Source organism: Thermobia domestica, chromosome 13 (assembly GCF_964235325.1).
Source record: "Thermobia domestica chromosome 13, izTheDome1.hap1.1, whole genome shotgun sequence".
NCBI lineage: Eukaryota > Metazoa > Arthropoda > Insecta > Zygentoma > Lepismatidae > Thermobia > Thermobia domestica.
This window is the reverse complement of record NC_137466.1, coordinates 43,287,174-43,305,090: the sequence shown is the minus strand read 5'-3', so window position 1 is coordinate 43,305,090 and position 17,917 is coordinate 43,287,174. Positions and strand designations below refer to the sequence as shown.

Sequence of the window (17,917 nt, the reverse complement as noted above, 5' to 3'; positions counted from 1 at the left end):
GTTATGAAATTCGCGACCTTTATCGGTTTGACAGTAGACAGGTGGCTCTTTATAGACGGACGACTTAAAGATTTTGGTTATTGCTTTGCTCATGGTGACACCTGATTTATTTTTTACTGGAACACAATTTGCATATTTGTTAAAAATATCAATGGCACATAGAATATATTTGAAACCTTTATTAAATTTTGCTATTCCTTGCATATCTGCGAGATCCATTTGCCAAGTTTCGTTGTAAGTGGTGGCAAAATACTGTTTCCGTGGATAAGTTTTTCGAGCTGGTCGATGCAAAGTATACACATCTTGACTTTGTAACCACTTTTTAATATTGGATTTTGAATATTTTTTCTTAGTAGCTTTATAGAGTTTCTGTACATGAGAAAAACCAGCTGGATGAGACGTGGAATAATAGATTTTATATAATTTCCTTTTCATTACACGTTCTCCCATTTTGAAATCAATGGTGTTTTTGACAATTTTCGGTCTTTTCTTTTTCCCTTTCTAGAACTGGATCCTAAGAGTACTGACTGACCAAGATATTCCTGAGGTATGTTAATCTGTTGAAGAATATCTTTAAACTGAGATATACCTACGGGGTTACGTTTTGTTTTACGCGGACGAACTACATCATTAATTATGTCAATAATATTAGAATTTTCAATTGGTTTACCATCGATAGTAACAGTTCCATGTTTGTCCCACGAAACTTTGTTACTAAACTCTAAAAGTTTTCGTAAAAGAAGTTCTGCACGTTTTTGATACGATTTTGGTACGGATTCAATAATTTCACTAATATTTGACTTTTCATGCTTTTGATTATCTATTTCTGTGTCAGTATTATTGGAAATAATAGGAATTTGAGTAGGTTCCCTAATATGAGAGACAAATTGAAGATAACGATGCAAAGCTTGCTGGTATAATTTCCACTTTTCTTTATCATCCACATCCGTTCGATCAAGAATTTGTTTCATTTCATGATCTAGCCTTGATTGATGTGTTTGCGACTTTCGAGTTGAGGCGTGTAGTTGCGTAGCTAATCGCTCGGGAATAAGTAACATTTTCTGTAATTTACTCATCGTGAAAATAATGTTCCAGCTAACCCACTTATGATAGGTGCAAGAAGCAATGGTAACAAGCCTCTTCCCGTTTGTAATAAAAGTTTTCTTTTCTTTCGAAGTGGTACGCGCTTAGCAGCTAACTGACGCAAAATGTTTTTATGCCGCTTCAGTCGAGCTTTTTGTAGTGAAGAAATGTGAACATTACCCCGCAGAGTGTTTGCTGCACATTCTGCAATGGCACGTATAGCTCCAAGAGGAGCCGAGGTTAATAATTGTTTGCAACGCTTTCCACGTGAGTTACTTAGAGCGCGCAACGTGGTTGCGTGTTTCTTCAAGCAATTCATGGTGAATACTAATACAACTGAAAGCTCTTCATGCATTCTTTAGGAGGAGCATAAACGATCGTATTTTCTCCATGAAAAATATTTGTGCGCAGACGCAGAGCATCTGGAATCGACTGCGTCATGTCAAAAAGTAAATATGAATGAGGTTGTTTTGTTGCGTCTTCAAAGACCTTTACCACTTCATTTGCACATCTTGGCATAATTTGACGTGCTAAACATTGTATTTGTAACCTGTCACGCGGATTTTTAAAACAAACGATATAATGACTATTTAAAGAGATATCGCGCATGTGTCGTCCTTTATGGAAAAGATTTTGAACAATATAAATAACAGTAAGATTTTTATGATGTGAATATTTAGTAAAGAGATCAATAACAACCTGACCATTTTCCGTCATTAAATCATCAATAATAATTAACCCTGGTGAAGGTGGATGAAACGTTTGCATCTCTGGTAATCCTTCAATAAATTCAATGTTTGATGTGTTTGATCGTAATTGAGGTAACACAGACCCATAGCACCAAGTAATACTTTGAAAATATTCAGGAAATAATTCATTTTTGTGTTGTAAAAGACGATCTACGAAAACTGTTTTCCCTGCCCCGGTTGGGCCGGAGATTAATATTGTTGATGGATGATTAAATGTTAAAGCCATACTGACTAGAAAATGTAATACGCACTGGGTTAAGTATTACTGATGAATGCACACACTGGTGTAAGTAATATCTATGGATGTTTATATCCAAATGGAAGAGACTCAAAATAATCATCATCAACTCGCCTTCGTTTGTTGAATACGAGTTGATGACAAGTATCTTGCGGTGCGCACACTACCCTGTAACCCCGTTTCCTCATGATCTTCCTGGGATTGTGTAAAACTCGTTTATCTATTTCGCCCAATACCATTTGTTTGAAATGTTCATAATTAATTATTTGCTTGTTTCTAAAATTTAATGTAATCCCCCTCACTTTGCAAATAACTTTTGTTTCCCCATTGCTTACATTTTTCATTCTATAACAATAATTCTTCGAGCCAAGAGAGATAAACGAGTTAACTACCCAACCTTCAGGAATCTCATTGGTTAATTCCCCGAGGTACGAACCTGTAGTTAACGGGGAAGGTTCACCTTTCTTACAAACAAAAAATACACTATCTGTATCACAGTACAGTAAACGACCTTGTCCAACCTGTTCCATGGCCATATACAAATCAATACGCGCGTATGCCGTAATAAAAGCTGCCAGTACAATGTTAGAGGTGCGATTAGGCTTATCGTATTTTTCTAAATTGCGATAAGTTATGCCCATAATATCACCCATTGGTAGAAGAGAATGAACTTCGTACTGTGGCCCAAACATGTACTTGTTATACTCTTCTACCTTACGCACAAAGACAGTCTCCAACAAATCTGTTCTTTGTGCAAACTTGCCATAGAGACTGTTAAGTAGGAGCTTACTTATAAATCTTAGTCCAGAGTTATATTCTATCTTCTCTGGATCTAATTGAATATTTTCATGCTCCTTGTACGCAGCTATATATTGCTTTTTTTCAATGTCAGAGACACAGTCTGAGGGGTACCCGCTGCTTTCTTGCTTTATTTTTAAGAAACAATTTACGTAATTTTCGAAAACACCTTTTGAGATATTAGGCTCATACTTGGCCATCTTAAAGTCCCACACTTCATATATACATTGAATTTGGTACCCCTTCTTCAGTGCTAACTTCAGTTCCTCACTAACCCATGTTCCGTGCAGGAGCCTTTCTTCTTTCGTGTGGGAACATTCTTCTTGATTTTGATTCTCCATGCACGTACGGCATAGTCCGAACATGAGTTTCTTGTTAACACTGTATGGCAAGACTGGCAAATACAAATCACGGGGTGGAAGCACAGAACATTTGACAAGACCGTTCACTTCTTCTAGATTTGGAAAATCTTTGGTATAGATTTTGGGATGTCCGATAGGTAGTGCTTTTGACTTCATTTGATATGGATAAAGGGATGTGAAGTCCAGATACGATACATACGTATCCTCATTTCCCAAAGAAGTCGCATCATAGAATAAGCGGAAGGCTTCACACCGACCACCTCGAAATGCGTCTTTTGGGATTAGAGGATCTACCAAATTCGCACATTTATTGCGAATAAATGCAGCTAAATGTGGATTGGATCGTACATCGTTTCTGAATTCACATTCCCATTTCTCCACAACATTGTATTTTAAATTTCTTAGATACCTCGTTATACCTATCGTGCGCTCGTATCTGTGCGCTAATGTCTCCCCAGTTCCATCCAATAACACTTGATTTTTCGATCCATCAATACAGTGATGGCCATGCCAGTAACATCCATGGAAGAAGAATACGGTGTTAGTTGTAGAGTCAAACCCATCAACCTTAATACCACCGATTCTTGCTTCATTTCCGTTACCAGCATGTTGTAGTCGCTTTCCAGTGGTTTCTTCTAACCAAAGCAACCACTGTAAAGCTACTACACTTTGCCTGTCTTGATGGCGAAAACCATATGGCGGTATAATCGCCAGCTGGTTTTCGTGCAAATGATGGGTTCTAAATATTAAACTTGCGAGTGATGCAAGAGTGCTACATTGAAGAAATGGCTGCACAGCACTCACACTTTCTATGAGTTCTGTAAATTTTTCTATGGCCGAAATCAAAATTACTACATCATTCATGCAATAATCAATTAATTCCTTTTGAAAGTCGAAAACAACATTCTCTTTTACGCACTGTGCATGCCATTTCAACAACTCTTCCCGATCCTTTTCCGATCTACTGTCAGGATCATAAAAGTGTAGCGAAGGCATTTCTCCACGGTAATTTTGAAACTCACTGGTATTCATTAAATGTGGGAAATCTCCCTTCCGTAACGAAACTGTATTTAGGCCTAAAGCTTTTGGCAAATCTGCCAATTTTAAGGGCATATAATTAAATGTGTCCCTGAAAATTTTCCTATTCCCGATTTTCATTTCAATGAGTTTATTACCCTGGAGAATCACCTTCGGAATGATCTTACGCTCTATGAGGAGATGACGCAAAACGAAGAGGTTGTCAAAACGTGCTCCGTAATGTGATAAAAATACTTCCATCGTAAAGTTTGGGCGCGGTTTTAGCGCATATGTTACGAACTCACCAATACTGCGGAAGACATGAGTTCGTTTGCCACAGGTCTTACAGTGCTCCAAATCCGAATTGCCTATGCATGAAAAACATCGCTGGATAGCAATACATAAATTTACTTCATAATCTTTTACATTTGGGTCAACTGTATCTACTAGCATGGTTTCTACGTCATAGGCAATATAAAGAAATTTCTTCACTTTAGCTGCTCTTTCTTTTTGGATGTAACATTGATGTTCCTGGTTCACATATTGGTTACACATTTTACAAAATTTTTCGGAGCACGTGTGAGCAGTTTTACGACGTCGAAAGTCGACTGTAAAGTACTAAGTTTGGAAAAAGTGGTTCTCTTTAACCAGTCTAAAGGATGATTAATAAATTACAACAATAATAACAATGACATACTCTAAAAACTGCCTTTGTGCCCCCCCCCTTTAAAATCTACAAATCGTAAGCACTATTATTGTGTAAAGTACAAACTTTAATAGTTCTTTTTAAGAAGTCTAAACGATGGTTTACACTTACCAAGAACAATATTTTACTCTAAAGATTAGCATTGGTGCCCCCCCCCCCGCAAAAAATGTGCAGATACAAAGCAGTATTACTATGTAAAGTACAGACTTTAAAAATAATAGTTCTTCCCCAAATTTTACAACTAGTAAGCACTATAATTGTGTAAAGTACAAACTTTAAAAATAATAATTCTTTTTAACAACTCTAAACGATGGTTTACATTTAGTAATAATGTCTTACTCTAAAAACCGGTTATGTCCCCACCCTCCAACGAAAAATTTTATTCCATACATTTTTTTCTTCATGATTAGCAATAACAATGTTCTACTCCAAAGACTGGAGTTGGTGCCCCCCCCCTCCCAAAAGAAATGACATTTTCATACTTACATGGTTTCTTCTCCTCGCTTTTCCTCTTGAGATTCTATGCCGTTGTTCGTTACCATATTGTCTTCTTTTTTCCCAAACGCTTGAGTCATTGAAATGCTCCAGTTGTACGAAGGCGACGGTTCAGGGCCTTGTTTCAACAAGTCTTCTAAGGACCTATCATTAAGAAAAAAGTGATTAGATAACAATTAAAAATGTTTATATATGAAGCTAGAAATCACATAACCTATTCTCAATTTATTATTTTTTATAACAATTAAAAAATGTTTATATATGAAGCTAGAAATCACATAACCTATTCTCAATTTATTATTTATTTAATTATTTCCACAAACTAAGAAATAAAATTAACAATATAGACATTTGAAGTACTTTTATACATTAATATTTCTCGTTTTAGCAACGTAAAATTATTACTAAATTAAGAATAAATAAAAAACTTTTTTAATGATTTATACTTACATGCTTTCTTCTTCTTGTCTCATTGCTTCTTGGCCACCTTCTACAGTTGAAACTTCTTTCCCAAACGTTTGAGTTAATGAGAAGTCCCAATTGGCAGACGATGACGGGTATGGGCCTTCCATTAATAACGATTCCAAGGACCTATAATAATAAAAAAATCAGTTACTGTTTATGCTGTAATACATAATAGTAAATAACTATCCACGAACTCCTTTCTGGCTAAACATACGCAGCTTATGCGTGGGACCTCATGTGGTTCAGATTGCATATTCATCAGTAAGTGCAGGTCTCGCTAATTTTAAAATCAACTAAACTCGTTAATTATTCATGTTTAAGCTGAACATTACTCTTCTTAAAACCACGAAAAAATTATTTCACTGATACTACGATAAAATAATAATCAACAATATAAATTTATCCTTGACAATAACTTAAGTTTCTTATGAGGTTGAGAATGTAAAAAGAAAAAAATATGTACAACTAACCTGTTTTCTCCTAAATGATATTCTTGAAGATCACACCCATCTTCTTCCTCCTCCTCTTTTTGCTTCTCTTTCTCATTACGCAAGTATTCCTTTCCAAAAGCTTGCGTAAGAGAGAAGTCCCGTTCGTACGACACTGGGGGTGGTGCGTCTTCCCTTAGGATGATCTCCATGGACCTAACATACAAAAGATCCACAATTAATGTCAATTAAGTAGAAAGTCTTCTGAAATTAGTTCTCTTTTACATATTATCATACTAAATAATATTATCCCCTTCTTCCATAAGACTAAAAGAAATTTATTTCAACATTGAAAGTACAATTTTAGTGGACCCTCCATTTTGTAACCACACCAAGGAAGTATTATAAAATAAAAAATTAATTCTTATTAAATTGCAGCTAATACACTAAAGCAATATAAATGTCCGTTGTAAAGGCAAGATTTCTTCAATTTAACAAAACCTTTACATTAAAAAGCAAACTCAAATTTCTTTAAAGACTACAAAAGCTAATTACTCTAGAATATTTTTTTCTCAATCATTCAAATTTATGATTATTTTTAACGAGTGTTCTTAATCCAAACGATCATTATAACATACATTTCCTATTTTTAAAGTGTTCTTAAAGAAAAATTATCTCGAAACTTTTCTATGATTAAACTTTCCCATGACATACCTCTGAGATTCGTTTTCTTCCCCAAATTCATTTTCATTATGCTGAAGCTCTTCCTCGACACGATCTAAGAGGTCATCTAGTACCCTATAAGAAATTACAATAAATGATCGTTATTATATAATTTATCTTCACTAAAACCTCATATTATCTTCTCCATTCTTTCATCAAAAGTGTAAATAAAATTAAATAAATGATGTGAATGACTGAAATAATGAACTAAAGTGTGTCTGAAAGGAACATCCTAACAAAACTCTCGCCCATGTTATTTATTCATCACAAAGCACCTTCTTCAACATGAAATTACTATATAAAACTTCATAAAGTAATGCATCAAAAGACAGTTTTACTCTATATTTTTACGTTAATGCAGTTTAAATTTAAGAATAATTTCAAGTTTATATCCATTATTTGTTATCTTTTTTAAAAATTACAAACTTTAAACATTAATTTTCTTCTTACTTACTTCAAGTCGTTCAATGTATTCTTCCAGTCAGCCATGATTTGATGATGCTCAAAAGCTTTTCCCACAGCGTCTTCTGCACAGCGTCACAAAATGCTCTAAACTATACAAACTCTTCCATCTTCACCCATTATATATACTCATAAAATTAGCACACCGTATATTCTAGATGTTTACAACACCACGCAAAGTACAGGGGCCACCTAGGATGTTTACAACACAACACAACGCAGAGTACAAGGGTCACCATTACACATACAACACAGGTCAAAACTAGTTATCTCTTATCACAACACTGGATTTATCCGGAAATGCCACATGAAGTTTCTCAAAGTTTCTACAAATCTAGCGACACAATGCCAGTTCATTCATTTTTTAATATACAATATAACAACATAGCATATGCTATGACTAAATTCATGCTTTACATCTCATTTCTGCTAGTAGTTTCTCACAATAGCATGACATCATTCAATCAAAAACACGATAAATTAAGAAGAAGCTAATTCCCAAATTGAAATGCATCAAATTAAGTGCGTAAAAATGTACTTGCGTTACCCACTAGGAAACAAATTTACTAATCTGAACACATTGCTGTGATTCACTTTTTCAACTTAACCTCTGTGTTCAATACACTCAACCAATATCCTAATAATTGCAAAAATAAATGTTATTCCCTAATTTGTAATCCCTGTTTCTCACTCTTAACATGTATTTCTTTAAAAAAATAAAATCTCTGAATGTTACATCCGAATGAAATGAAAGGAAATCTTTGAGTTTTTAAGTCCCACGTTATGCCGGTTAGGCTAAAGGAGGTGCTGATGATGAGAGACGAATGAAATGGTGGAATGAAGAAAGTGGGAGGAAACGGGAGAACCCCGAGAAAACCCACCAGCACGGTGTTTGTCCACAACAAAGTCCACAAGGTGAGAGCAGGGTTTGAACCCAGGACCCCAAGCACTGTAGGTGAACGCTCTACCACTCAGCCACCGCGCCCCCCCCCCCAATGTTACATCCAACTATTATACCACATACATTAAAGGAAGTACGAGGAAACAGAAGAATTATGAAAAAACCCGCACATACTATTTGTTCACCACAAACCCCCTTTCATCAAACCATTAACCCCTCATACCAAAGATGAACGCTCTACTATCGACCCCCCCCCATACATGCTTATGATCCATGTAGTTTCACGTTCGTTTAATTTCCTTAAGAAAAGCATTACAATAATTCAAATTCCACTTGTACATCGTTCTCATATAGCGTCAGTATTTAACATCCCTTTTCAACACCGAGGATATATGAAGTAGAGCTTAACATGGAATCCGCAAGATTCCACCAGATATCGAACTCAGATCTCCAATGCAAAAGATACATACGCTATCCATATCGTCATGGGAAAGGTCTACCCTTTTCCAGCACCAAGGCTATATGAAGCATTAAACCTGCAGTTTAAGGTGGAATTCAAACCTTGTATTCATTCGATTTTTTAAGATTCTCCCACAAGAAATCAAACTCTGACACTCGATGCACTAATAAAACTCAGGAGGATTTACCCCGTACTAACAGAAGTAATTAAGTACATTACACAAATTATTTCATATTACACACTTTCCATCCTCATTCGTTTCCTTTACAAGAGGGTTACGCTGACTCATCTAGTATAGCGCTTACTTTTCATGTGTGCACTCCCCCCTCCCCGCTTCGATCCCCTCCGAAAGTAAGTTTGCGATGTACAACATTGTGCACACGGGTTTTCAAGAGGTATTCCTGTTTCCTCCCGCTTTCACATTCCACCAATTCCTTTATCATCATTAACTTGCTTTCATCATCGTCTCCCTTAACCGAACAAACGTAATCGTGGGACTCAAATATTTCCCTTTTTTTTTTCGTTTCCTCGACAATTTCATATAAACTACAATAGCTTAAAAACTTCACCGTAATGTACTAATTTGGTTGCATTTTCAAGGGCACAGCAATAATTTTTATCTTTCCTTGCTCTATGATAACAGCATTTAATGCCCTCCAAACAAGTCATTTTTCTTAAGCTAGGAAAATATATATCATCCAAATCTATTACTGTTCTTCCTAATATTTTACCTAAATATTTTGCTTTTTCTCTTCCCTTTGTGTATATTTGTCTGCATGGTTTGCTGTATTCGATTAATAATTTTCTTACTTTAGAAAAAGATATTTCGCCATGCTCCCACATAATACCATGATAATTTTCGCATAGCCATTTTGCTGAACGTGCTTCTTTTTCCTTTAACCTATCTACGCAATACGGAGAACGGACTATCCAGTGCCCGAAAGAATACGTATTAATTTCTACAATACATATTTCTTTCACTATGAATTGATTATTATTATTTTTATAAGATTGAAATTCTATTATTGCTTTCATTTTTTTAAACTTAAAGTAGTGGATTAATCACCACAAGAAAAAAAAAAGAAAATTGTAATCAATCCTGTTAATTAATTTGTATTTACTTTATTTCAAGAATAATCATCAATGATATAGTCACCACGCTTCTCGACGTTTCTAAATATTCCAATACAATTACCAACTACGAGAAGTTTCTCAAGTTCCATTTACGGTTGATTACTTTCAGAGCAAACGTGTAGCAATGAGCTCATCGTCGATAAACACTTTATCCAATACTTATTCATTACCCTTTCAACACTGACGCATCCATAGTTGACCAATGTCCACTATCAGTCATAACACTCAGAGTAAACAGGTAGCAATGAGCTCATCTTCGATAAACACTTTTTTCAAATACTTAGTCACTCATTACTCTTTCAACAGTGACGCATCTATAGTTGACCAACGTCCACTATCAGTCATAACACTCAGAGTAAACAAGTAGCAATGAGCTCATCTTCGATAAACACTTTTCTCAAATACTTAGTCATTCATTACTCTTTCAACAGTGACGCATCTATAGTTGACGAATCAGCCATAATAAACAACAACCCAATTTCTGAAACTTACGTCAATAACGACTCATCTCCATTCTAACAGTCTTAAGAAACTTCCAGAAACAAACTAGAAACTTCTCAACATTTCTCGTACACATACCGAAACTAAAATAATAATGTTGTGATTCATTAATGATTTTACTTCTAATTCAAGGCGAATAAACTTAACATCTGTCATCAGAAGTAACAGATCTCCCTCCCTAATATATTTATTATTTTCAATACGAATAAAATAAACTTCTTTTTTTTTTCAATCGGCTTCTTAATGTTAAGAAAAAAATGTGTCGATACCTATATTAAGTATTCATTTTTTTTACATTCCGCCTCGAACATATCCACTGTTTGATCCCTGTAGGGAGAGGTTATGCTGCATACCATATCCAAGTAATAGTTAAAATCTCGTTTTAAAACACTAGTCCCTTTTCATATAACCTCAGGAATGCTTACTTTTGCATTTTTATCCCCCCCCCCCTTTTTTTTAAATATACAATCCACGCTTTAAAACATCAAAGGTGACATATTATTATTTTACAACTCTGCTTTCTGACAATGCATTAAAGTAATCGTCCCGTTCACAAGCATGGCTATATGTGACATGAATCTACACGTCAAGGTCCTATCCCAACCACTGTAATCATTTTTCTTTCAAAACGCTTCCAGCAGCAATTGAATCCGGGACCTATCCATTCATTATTCCTATCGTTCAGCGTACAGAGTATACCTATAAAACAGTAAAGATTTAATATTTCCTAAAGAAGTTCATATATTCTTTATTTAAACAAATTTCCTCTGCCATATACTCTCACCGCATTGACTTCACATCCCTGTTATGCCGAAAAAGAAAGTACAAACCAGATATTACTAGTATCATCTATCATCATTCACCATAAGCAAATCTCCCCCCCCCCCCGTCATCTACCCTGTCGTCTTCTACGATAGATGACCCCCTCTCTTCTCCATACCCAACCCGAGTTCGATTCCCGGCGGGAGCTCATGTGGTTCGGATTCCACGTTAATCAGTAGGTCCACGTCTCATATAGCCTCGCTGCTGAACGGGACGCTAAACTAAAATCAACTCAACTCAACTCTTCTCCATACCCATGATCTATGATGACCCATCTCAAGTCTCCCCCCCTGTCCCCCCGTCATCTACCCTGTCCTCTTCTACGATAGATGACCCCCTCCCTTCTCCATAGCCATGATCTACGATGACCCTTCTGGTATGTTCCATGACCTTTGCCCCCCTGGAATTTTCCATGACCTTTGACCCCTGCATCTTCTCCAGTACTTCTACTTTGGCTTTTTTCATTTTCATGATTTTTCTATTTGAATAGCTTTCTTATAGTATACTCTAAAGTTAAATAAGATTTCATGGCCTAAATACCATATTTCGCTCTGGAATTCACCATCATGATGGATGGATCACATGTTTTATGAATTAAAGTAAACATACAGTACGTAGTATTTGAGAGCAATTGCAGAGGATATTTAATTTTATTTTAACTTCTTAGCTATCGACATTTTCTTCTTCTCTACGTCATATCTTTTTCAGTCATCCGTGTTTCATTTCGTAGAGATTAGCAGGCCTACTCTAGCTTCTAGTACATAAGTTAAACTTACGTTTTTCAATATATCCGTCAGAGTGTACGTTTGTCAGTATATCTGTCAGAGCGTACTTCTACATTTTTGTTATACTGTAGCTGTGCAATGATTTAGCAATAATCTTCCGGATACAATCTTGAATACAGTTTTATAGAAATAATCAGTAGCGGATTCAGAAAAGTATTTTGGGAGGTGTTTCTCTGCTTAATGTTTGTTTTTTCTAAAATTTCCTAATTTTTATTTGGGAGGAGCTTGAAGTTTATGAGTATAGGCATAACTAATGTTTCGTTTTGTTTGTATTCAGCAATAATCTTCCGGATATAACCTTGAAGACCATTTTATACTGATAATCAGTGGCGGATTTAGAAAAGTATTTTGGGAGGGTTTTTCCATATTAATGTTTAATTTTTCAAAAATACCTAATTTTTATTTGAGGAGAGCTTGAAGTTTATGAGTAAAGGCATAACAAATACAGTATTTCGATTGTTTTAGAAATTCCGTAATTTCGTGATACAGGCTTCAATCTGTAAGACATCCCCACCCTAACCCCCTTCGCAAATCCGTCACTGCTGGTAATTAGTAATAACAGCGATTTAAAAACGATAAAGGAAGTCGGCCAGGATAAACAGTACACGCACTATCTCTACATTCACAGATGGAATTAAGAAAAACTTTTGTCAAAATGCTCGAACTCGGGGTTGAATCCAGGACTTTCCGATAGAAGTGCAAAAACTAACTACTCACTCATGGTTGTTGTGCAGTTGGGCTTAACTTAAATATATTCTCTCTATATATGGCTTATGGAATCCGAAGGTGCAATGTCGCGTTCACAAAAGCTCTTCATTGACTTCTATCCTTAGCCAATTGGATCCAGTTTTTCTTTGTATTCGTATTTCTGTGAGATCCATCTTAATATTGTCCTCCCATCTGCCCCTAGGTTTTCCTAATGGACGTTTTCCTATTGGATTTCCAGTTAAAACTTTGAAAGCATTCCTTTTTTCTTCCATTCTGGCTCCATGACCTGCCCACCTGAGCCTCCTAAACTTGATGACCGTAACGATGTTTAGTAAACCGTATAAATTATGCAGTTCGTTATGAAGTTTCCCCCATTCCCGTTCCTCTTGTGTCCGAATATTCGACTCAGGATTTTATTTTCAAATGCTTTCAGTCCGCGTTCCTCCATCATCGCAAGCGACTATGTTTCCCAACCATACAGAACAACAGGCATGATTATCGTTTTATATATTTTAAGCTTTAAATTCTTCGACAGAATTCGCGACGACAAAATATTTTGAATTGAACAATAACACGAATTTCCTGATTTCAGTCGACATTTAAATTTATTTGTGGATAATTATGATTTTCGTCTGGTAATATCGATCCTAGATATTTGAGAAAGTATCCACTTTGTCGAAAGTATTATTTCATATTTTAGCGCATCCACATTTTGCCGTAGTACGATCCCAGTGAACTTCCATGTATTTAGTTTTCTCTGCATTTACTTCTAAACCAATGTCGTTGCAAGCGTTTAGTAAGGCCTATGCATTTCTTTCTATTGTTCTCCCATCATCCCCTATTAAATTTACATCATCAGCATACCCCATAGTCTGGTGAATACCATTCAGCTCTAGGGCCTGGTTGCTGTCTTTAATTTTCCTTATAGCGTACTCCGGAACAATGCTGAATAATAATGGCGATAGCGCATCTCCTTGTTTCAGACCATTCTCGACATTGAAGCTCATGGACAAGGATTTTTCTACTCGGACTTTACTCTGGGATTCATTTAAACACATTTTAATTAATCTAACTAGCTTTTTCGGTATTCCGAATTCTGTAAGAATTGTACAATATTTCCCTCCTATCCGAGTCGTAAACCTTTTTAAAATCAATAAACAGCTAATGCACTGGGTAATATATTCCCATTTCTTTTCGAGTATTTATCGAATAGTAAATATCTGGTCGATAGTTGATCGATTTCCCTAAATCTACACTGATAATCTCCAATAATTTCATCTGCGTATTGAATCAATCTTACTAATATAATGTTAAGAGAAATGCCTCGCTAATTATTACAGTAAGTTTTGTCGCCTTTCTTGTAAATTGAAACAGTGATTGATTCTTTCCACTCTTCTTAAATGTATTCCATAGTTTTTTTTTAAAGTTGAATTCCTGTCCTTAAAAATTCAGAAACCTTCAGAACTGGGTAAACTGTGATGGTGGTTATAAGCCTAGGAAACCACACGATAAGATGAACAGTCTATTACGCATATGGTCCATGAACAGAAAATTCGGTACCGGTACTTGCCCGATTCTAAACAAGCTTAAGGAACAGTCAATGCATTATAGAATTCGGAATTTTACCGATTTTGCAATTTCCGAAGCACCTAATAAGTGGTAACAGATTATTACGTATGTGACCAATGATGAAAAATTTGTTCGAAATATCCATACAATGTATATGAAAGTTAAAACTTAAAAGTTTCAAGAATGTGCAGAAGCATCCAAAACCAAGCTCTTGATGTGCAGCCTTTAAGATTATCATATAAATGTATTTCTCTCATATTTAATTTTATTTTGTTTCAAAAAGAGGATGTGTGATATTTTGAAGTAAAAATACTACGTACAATTTTGCTAGTTATTTGTGTATCATTTTTTAAAATAAAAGTACTTACTTTTGTGTATAAGAGGTTAAAAAATTATTACATCTATTGGTTAATCGTTAGGAATTCATAATGTAAATTTGTTAAGATTTTTTTTAAAAATCTTTTCGAAATTCATGGTTTATTTTAGGTTTTATATTATTACTAGAGCAACCGAAAAGCATAATAGCAATTTAGACATATGGTTGGTACCTTGAACATGGTTGTGATTATTAAAGGGTCCATAAGTAACTAATTTTAAAAGCATAATAAAGCATAATTTTAGAAAATAATGCATAAAGCATAATTTAAAATATATAGCACAATTCTTGGAAAATTCTGTTTAACTGCAAGTTTAACATACTATATTAATATTTTTTAAATCCAATATTTACAATGCAAAATCATTGAGAACATAACAATGCAACAATGAAAAGCTTATTTTTATTTCTGTAAACTTTTCGGTGTAATCCTTTGATGTGGAGAAAAAGAAGGAAATGAAGAAAACTTTCCGCCAACAATGAATAGTACACAAGAACTCCACACTATATTGTTATGTGTACCTCTTGAACTTGAGTACTTTCTGTATTTTTGGTGATATCTTTTACTTTCCCTTTCTGTATATATGCACCTCTAAGGCGTACACAAGTCAAACAAAAACTGACTCGAGTAAAGCATATCTCTTTACAATGCATTAAGTAGAAATTTCATTAAATATGAAAGAAACTGGTTGCATAAAATATTAATAAATAGATCAATATATTTAGAATATTTAATGTATAGTAAATATTTTACATCATACACGATTAATATAAAACAATGATTGAAATTAACAATAACGCATAATTTGGGGAAAAAAGCATAATTACACAAAAAATAAAGCATAATTTGGGTTGCTCTAATTATTACCTACATCAACCACTAATTAAATGAGTTTTTGTGCTGTAGAGAGGCGAAACGAAGTCTGCTTTATCAATTTAAAGCACAATTTTGAAAAAAGCCCAAAATTTCCCAAGCAAAAATGCGAAGCAGAAATACCGAGTTTTTTTTTTTTTTTTTTCAAAAAAGCCGGGTTTTTTCCGAGCCCTTGCATCTCTAGTTCTAGACGGACGGACGGACAAAGCCGTTCTATAAGACTTCGGACACTTAATGCATAGCATAGTTTGGAAATTTCATAATTGTAAGAGACAGGAAGAAACCATTTTTGATATGAATTCAGATGAACAGGTTTTCTCTCTCGCTATCCGTCTATTGTAGTCGGAAGTTATGGATCTGTTTCCACATTGAATTTGCATAGTTTGGAAGTCTACTGTAATAACACAACTCTGAGACGTAATTCATTTCTTATTTATATAGGTATATTCAATCCTACGATGGAGCCACATGATTTAAGCTATCTTGTCGCCAACGTAACATTTGATTGAGGCATTCCCTCCTCAACCATCTGATCACATTAGAAAAAAATGAAATCTTTGGGTTTTACGTCCCACGATTATACCGGCTTGGCTAAAGGAAACGGATGATGATGAGAAATGGTAGAATGATCAAAGTGGGAAGAAACGGGAGAGCCCGAGGAAGTCCACGCACGGTATTTGTCCACCACACATTTCATTTGACCCGAGTTGGGATCGAACCAGGGACCTCATACACCAGAGATGAACGCTCTACCACTGAGCCACCACAGCTCCTCCGATCACATTAGAATTAAATTCCCGATTACAAGTTATGTTTGGAGTAGGAATGACCAAAATTTTCCGGATCCGAAATTTCACTTTACGAATTCGAAAAAATCCAGAATTTAGAAAATTCTGGAATTCAGAAAAATTCTGGAATTTTTCCGAATTCTGGATTTTTCCGAATTGTGATTTTTTTCGATTTTACTTTCCGGATTCTGGAATTGGCCATCCCTAATTTGGAACTTGCCAGAACCATAGTGGCCAAGTGACTAGCACGCGTGCTCTGGGTTCGATTCCTTATTGAACAATACAGCAATACTGCTTTACATTACTGGGCCTAGGATCATTCTTCGTGTTCCCCCAAAAATATCTCTGTCCAATTAATTTCACACACAGTTAAATAAAACAGTGATTATATTGTACGAAACAATTTACTTACCTAGACTGTATTCGCACGTTGGACCAAAAAATACTGTTGGACATTCATTTGCGTATGCTTCAATAGCTTCATACAGTCCAAACACATGCGAACATTGTGTATCTTTAAAAATGAAGTTAATATCTAAATTGAAATCAAGGAGAAAATTGCGGCGCGCAAGAATAAAAACTGGTTTTACACTGTGTAATGAAGATTCGTACTTATTATCTGCCGGTAACAGAACGTGAGCGTTAATAATATTGAGAGAATTACATTTATCTGTTTTTAAACCACATCCCGCAGTTATAAACACGGACACTAGCATCAGCTCCACATACATAGCGCTCGGAAGGATATGGACTCTATATGAGAACCCAATGAAATACTGAATTCACTGAGCACTGAATAGAATGTGTGAATTTATCTGATAAATTATTTTGTCAAAAGCAGGCATCTGACTCCATATATTTTCTCTTTTATTTAATCAAACGGAAAGATCATTTAATTATACTTCATGATCTTTTAACGACTCGCTATTTTTCATGTAATTAAATCAAAGTACAAGCAATTTAGCTACGTTGACTTGACTGATTAGGAGTCTCACGTCTCTTCTCAACACTAACGTTATGTCAATAAGACGAGAACTATTGCTTCAATGGAATCAGAATTACTACACGCAGGTTTATTTCAGTCTTCCTACCCTTGTCGGAAATTGAACCGGCATTACACTCGCAGGAAGCATGCGCTTTAGTGTATTGCTCATGAAAGAACACAATTTATTCAAATATTCACGGGACGTCACTTGTACTTATAATCCACTAACTTTTAACGATCACAATGACCAAACTAAGGTGAATTTTAGCATCAATTTCATTAGATTTAAATTAGCGACTATATTGACCATATCACACGCAATTGACTCATCTTCTCTCCGTACAAGTAAAGACTTAATTTAGTGGTTTGAATATATGGTCTTTCAAAACAACACCGACAACGTTTGGTAAGTAATTCCTGACACAAAGATAAGACAAAAAGTATAGACAAACTTGGAAGCACAAATACTTCCTTTCGGCGCTATGACC

At 35.2% G+C, this 17,917-nt stretch overlaps 2 protein-coding genes across 2 annotated transcripts; both read right to left on the bottom strand.

Annotated features, from left to right (window-relative positions):
* Positions 1–2,129: 2,129 nt before the first annotated feature.
* On the bottom strand, positions 2,130–4,802 carry LOC145667583 (uncharacterized). Its single transcript, XM_081735050.1, has one exon. It carries the CDS (start codon positions 4,800–4,802, stop codon positions 2,130–2,132), a length of 2,673 nt encoding a protein of 890 aa, XP_081591176.1.
* A 633-nt stretch (positions 4,803–5,435) lies between these two features.
* LOC145667582 (uncharacterized) lies at positions 5,436–7,631 on the bottom strand. The gene is made up of 5 exons (XM_081735049.1): positions 7,519–7,631; positions 7,056–7,139; positions 6,384–6,557; positions 5,899–6,039; positions 5,436–5,592 (listed from the first exon to the last, which is right to left on the bottom strand). Exons 1-5 carry the CDS (start codon positions 7,551–7,553, stop codon positions 5,436–5,438), a joined length of 591 nt encoding a protein of 196 aa, XP_081591175.1. The 5' UTR covers positions 7,554–7,631.
* Between the last annotated feature and the right edge of the window lie 10,286 nt (positions 7,632–17,917).

What these genes read in the sequence shown, in the direction of transcription:
- LOC145667583 (XM_081735050.1), bottom strand. Translation starts at nt 4,802, where the DNA reads ATGTGTAACCAATATGTGAACCAGGAACATCAATGTTACATCCAAAAA.
- LOC145667582 (XM_081735049.1), bottom strand. Translation starts at nt 7,553, where the DNA reads ATGGCTGACTGGAAGAATACATTGAACGACTTGAA. An exon ending in GAAGAAAACGAATCTCAGAG is followed by an intron (nt 6,558 to 7,055) that starts GTATGTCATGGG and finishes TTTGTATGTTAG; the next exon opens with GTCCATGGAGATCATCCTAA. An exon ending in TATCATTTAGGAGAAAACAG is followed by an intron (nt 6,040 to 6,383) that starts GTTAGTTGTACA and finishes TTATTATTATAG; the next exon opens with GTCCTTGGAATCGTTATTAA.